Source organism: Botrytis deweyae, assembly GCF_014898535.1.
Source record: "Botrytis deweyae strain B1 chromosome Unknown BDEW_054, whole genome shotgun sequence".
NCBI classification, from domain to species: domain Eukaryota; kingdom Fungi; phylum Ascomycota; class Leotiomycetes; order Helotiales; family Sclerotiniaceae; genus Botrytis; species Botrytis deweyae.
The window spans coordinates 25,907-31,553 of NW_024066261.1; the positions used below are offsets into that span (position 1 = coordinate 25,907).

General features: G+C 40.7%; 1 protein-coding gene across 1 annotated transcript; it reads right to left on the reverse strand.

Moving 5' to 3' along the window:
* Nucleotides 1-205: 205 nt before the first annotated feature.
* Nucleotides 206-3,135, reverse strand: EAE98_011847 (uncharacterized protein; the record flags this gene model as incomplete). The annotated part of the gene is made up of 4 exons (XM_038959470.1): nucleotides 206-764; nucleotides 819-2,463; nucleotides 2,856-2,951; nucleotides 3,108-3,135. 4 exons carry the CDS (start codon nucleotides 3,133-3,135, stop codon nucleotides 206-208), a joined length of 2,328 nt encoding a protein of 775 aa, XP_038804123.1.
* Between the last annotated feature and the right edge of the window lie 2,512 nt (nucleotides 3,136-5,647).

Sequence of the window (5,647 nt, forward strand, 5' to 3'; positions counted from 1 at the left end):
GGCTGTAACTTGTGGTGTGCGGAAAAAAGTGTGTGTGAGTATGTGATGTGAGTCTAGATGTTTTTGGTTGAGGGTCTATTGAGTCTAGATTGTTTGACATTTCGAGAAATGTATCGATGCATCAAGTGAACAGAAACGTTATCAAAATGATTTTACAAGTACTAAAGTACCGTCAGAGTCCCAACCCAACCATTCCTCAACCATCTCAAGTCTTCTTCGCAGTGCCACCACCAACCCTCCTATACTTCCTCTTATCCTTTCTACTCATCCTCGTCTTATCTCTCGTTCCCTTTCCTCCCTCCCAGAAACTTGCTCCTCCCCTCCTCCGACTAATCACCCTCTCTCCACATCCTGCACAATCTTCTGGTCTATAATTCCCCTCCCTACTACACCATCCACAGATCATTCTCTTAGCCCATTCATTTACATGTTCTTCTGCCTCATCATGACATTTGTCACATGGATATACCTTTTCACAACAACTAAAGCGGAACCAGCGGTAACTTTTACCGTAATGGCGACAAAGGCCATTCTTGGGCAAAGGAGTACCAGGGACAATACCGAGCGTTTCTTTTTTCTTTCTAGGGAGGAGATTATGAGGATTTGCTGAAGAAGAAATGTGAAGAAACTTGATAGTAGGAATTGAAAAGGTGAACTTGGAATGACATTCTCGACAAACATTTGTGGTTGTTTCACCGCGGATAGAAACGATTCCAGGAGATGGATATACGGTGGAACATGTGGAGCATGTTGGCGTGAATGTACTGTTTGTGGTTAGTTAGGCATTGGGGTAGAGAAAAAAATATAATGTGACTTGCCTAGGTAACATATCACTAACTACACATCCTTCCAAATCCAAAAATCCAGCTCGGACATTGCTTGCGTGAACGAAATCTCGACGGTAGCAAACTGCAAGTGCAGTTGCACATTTCCTACATGTCTCGGTCTTTTGAACTCCAGTTTTAAGACCTTTGATCTCTGTAATCTCTCTGCAGCGAGAACATTTGACTGTGACGTTCAAGGTAGTGACCTCCAATAATTCAATGCCATAAAGTTCAATAAAGGGGAATGATATAGCTGTACCACGTTCAGGATTGGGTGTTGGGTTCTCAGGTTCATGCTCAACTCCAACTCCTCCTTCATCGGTTTCTGATTCGTCCCCGCTGTCATAAGAGTACATCGAGTCAGAGTCAGAGTATTCGGCATCCTCAGCATTGACAATCGTCCATTCGGGTGGTCGAGCAATATATTGAATATGACTCTTCTCTTCATTTTCATCGGTGGAAACACTTTTCCCTTTGACATCCTTTTGTTCTTCAACAACAGGCGACGGTGTTCGTACAACAGGAGTAGGTTTTGGCTCTGTATTCAAAGCAGTCTTTGCAAGAACGTGCATATTTTGTGCAAGGTAATTAATATAACCCATCAAGTTCAAAGCTTTTGCTTCTTCAGCTTTCTGCCCAAATCCTTTCTCTACAGATTTTGCTTCCGGAGCATCTACTCCTTCCAATTTGATTCGACAAGGTTCGAGTGGATAGATTGTGGGCACAAAGAGTTGAATGGCTTTAAAAGCTTTGATCGACGGTGGCAAATCTCCTCGTTTCCGGGGTTCAATTGGAATGGTATATGCAATCCCATCACTAGATTTCTTGTAAAGGGGTAATCTACCCATTCTCGCTTCCAATTGTCTGGTTTCTAGTTCTCTCTTTTTCGATGCCTCAGCTTTCTCAGATTCTGTGAAACTTACAATTGCTTTAACTGGAGTAACCTTGGGTTGTTCTGATTCTTTCGTTGCAGATTCAGGCTGAGGCGGTGGAACCACAGGTTGTACTTCTCTGCTCGGAATGGAAAGATGTCGCGTGTCTTTATTCATGACAATTTTAACTGTCTCGGCTTTTTGCGCAGATAGAAACTCTTCTAAATGCTTATCCAATGATTTCATCAAATCTAGCAAGGTAGCATTCTCCTTTTCATTGACCAATTGATCGAAGCCATTCTCTACATTGATAGCAAATCCTCTGGGAATATCCTTATTCTCTACCCTCAAACTAGGTGGGGACGTAGGATATCGAGGGGGTACTGTAAGAGAACATTCCAAAGCAGTCATCTCAAAAGGGAAATCGGGATCCGATGGTGTGAGATTGAACTTTAGAATAGTAGTACCCTCGGCATTTCCAGATGGTCGAATCTCCTTGGGAGAAAATCGTCTTCGAATTTGTCCTAGCTGAAATTCTCGAGGGTTTTCAGTTTGTGCTTGTGGTACCGGCTTTGATACCACCCGTGATGCTGGAACAGGATTTGTGATAGCTTGTGATGAATGATTTTGAATCACATCTTGTCTTTGTGTAGCGTCCGATATCGAAGCCTGAGAAACCTCGGGCACTGTTTTATTTACCGTGGCACGGCTAGGAAGTTTTGTCGGGTCATGGATGAATGAACAACTGTCACCAGCTCGACAATTCCCTAAAGTGTCAATATTAGTACCTTGTCATCATCGCATAGCTGATTCCCTCTTCATGTGCTTTCACATGTGTTTCCAATATCACGTGGTGTAACCCAAGATATACCCAATGGCAATGGCAATGGTAATGATACGAACGCCTCATGACAAACGCCACGGTTCAACGAATAACCCCCAACCATTCATCTCCATGATCATATCAACATCCCACGCTCATTACCAATGATCGGTGAATCACGGGATCTCCACCATGACTGCAACATCATGCAACTTTGCATTACCCCATATGCAAGACAATGCCCTTCTCCAATTCTCTCTTCTCCCCAATTTCCGGCAATCCAATGAAAATATTCCAAATCAATTGATGGATGAATAAAATAAAATGAGAATTTACCTGATTTACTGAAATAACGACATATCCTTGTTTTCAGCGGCTTTGGAGGATGAGGTTCGAGAGCTTGTGAGGCGGAATCATGTTCGTTTGTAATATCTGCCAACGCATCAGTTCAATTGAAGCAAGCAGATGACCCTAGGCAGAAAGCCATGATATGCACTACAACCCGGGTTTTAAGGTTGATGCATAAGGGGAAGATAGGGAAAATCAAGCAAAGATGAAGGCGGTGAATCTGTAAATAGAGCTTCTGACCTGTTGAATTTGAAAGATTGGATGTCATGGTATCTAAAGATTGAGGAGGTATTGATGAGCTGGGCATAAGAGGTCTCGGAGGGTTGTCACGAATAGGTATAGAATGATGTTGAAAAGACGGTATGGAATGTTGATCTAGATAACGAAATACGACTTTTTGGTGTATGATGGGTGAAGTTAATTGAGTCGATTGTCAGCAAGGTTTTCGTATAATCAGTCGGTAAGAAAGAATCGCAGATGATATGTTTTCTTCGTTGTGCGTTGTTGATGTTCTTGTCTGTTGATGTTGACAGTGATATTGATGTTCTTTTTTTGATATCACGGGGAACCCGAAGGATTTGATACCGAGTGGTGGCCAATTTATCAAAGTGGAAATCTTCATGAGAATGAGTCGAAATCAGCCACTCTGACAACGTTATGTAACAATGACTCCAACATGCCTCGGATTTGAGTCATTCATTGTTTACAATTGAATAGAGTTTTTCGATATCAATAATAATAATAAAATCATTATTTATTTTTATTATAATTTCTTTATTTATTTTTATCCGAGTATTTCTATTTCTATTTCTATTTTTGTATTTCATTATTTCCAACTCTGTTATTGATTCAACTCAATTTAATAACTTTATTCCTTTTTCTCATAATGTTTCATCTACCACACACACCCTCCATTATACAATCGGGACATAGAGCCGATGTCGTCACTCCCCAACATACAAGCATGCAAGCATAGTTGAAAATTTTCTTGATTGATCAACATAAAGATTGATAGAAAGGTCGAGACCATCGAAAAAAACAAACAACCCTTGAAGCTATCCTTATCATCTCTTCATCTCATTCATCAGTCAGCACACGAGGAGATTAACAAATTGATATATCAACATATTCACAAGTCAATACATCAATATGCTAGACATCGAGATCGACAATCTACTCGGGCTCCTTTACCGAGTCGGTACTCTCACATGTTATAGTTAACATGCTCGACATAGTATCAGTATATTGATATCTTCAAACTAACATTCTCTTACCATTCTATTTGAAGATTGGGCATGACTTACCTAAGTTTTTCTAATCAACGTCCGCAGACACGAGCAAGCCATTCCCCCATTCCCCCACTTTGTTACTCATTGCAGTCTTCTACCTGGTGGCGTATGTATGAAGGTTACTTTACCATCAATATTCAACGCCACAATATATGAATCATCTAGACTGGCATTACCTAAGATTCATATGTTCGAAAAGGGGATTCATTGCGAAATCTATTGGTTTGGGTATTATATGGTGATTATAGATACTTTATTCCAATCTCCAAGTTTCGAAGTCGTGAACTTGGGGAGGAACGATTGGTTGTTTGCTTCAAGCTAGGATTTATAGGCCGGTTATTGGTCGCAAGAAATGAATGGGGTAGTGACCATTCAAGAATCAATGCTCACTCACGTGTGTTGAGCTTTCTGTACAATTTATCTTTCTTTTTAGGGGATAGCGGAGTCTATGAAAGATTTACAGATGATGGGCTCTGGATAGTATTTAGTATAGTCCGCTCTACTAGTGGTAATTGGTGTAGATTTAGAAACCTTGCTACGTTAAATCCAGACCTGAACTGTCAGTGAAAGAACTCTTGAAGAAGTATATCATGAGAATTACAGGATTTTAGAACCATTCAATATTCAATCTGTTGATGGTACTCTATCGTTTACTAGCCCCGATTTTTCTATGATAACTTCCTGCTCATCGGTTCGTAGCTTCAGAAAGGGCGTTCCCCCAAAAGGTCGCTTAGTAGCTACAATATTGCTTCAAGGTCAAAACATAAGATAAAAATGAATCCACTATGGAAGAAAATAGACAGTATATAGTGTAGTAGTATGTATTCAATTGATGAACATGCAGAATGGAGATGAGACCTACTCTCTACATTCCCGCGAGTGAGGACCAGGACTTGATTCTGCAATGTAATCCCTTTCGCGGCGGCCATTTAAGCTTCATCATGAGTATTCGGAATTATCTACAGTCTCGCGAGAAGTGCAGTCAGTCAGCGATAGATTTGATACCTCAGATACTAGCTACTTAGTAACAAGTAACAGCAAAATCCACCATGATTACTTCAGGTACATCTCGATCAACCGAGTTTTGAGAACTCCATTCCAGAGCAAAACCATTTCACAAATTTCTAGTGATGAATTAATGAATGATGTCGAATTCTGTGGATATACTAATACGATAGAATTGAGTCTCAAAGAACCATACAACTTCACCATTTCATCGCGCTGCAATAAAGCTTCTGCATTAATTGGTAGTCTAGCACTGATGAAAATTACACATTGAAGAGCTGGCCCCATCTTTATGTTCCCCTGGCGAGATGGAATCCATAGATGATACATATTACACGCAGAAAGCAAGCAATCAAGTAGCTCCTCAAGAAACTACAAGGACACCATCATTCCCGCGCCACGAAATCATCGCACTCTCTCGCCATTATGATACCTATCGACATTAACAACAAGCACCTAGGTTATAGATATTCCTGCATTGCGTGA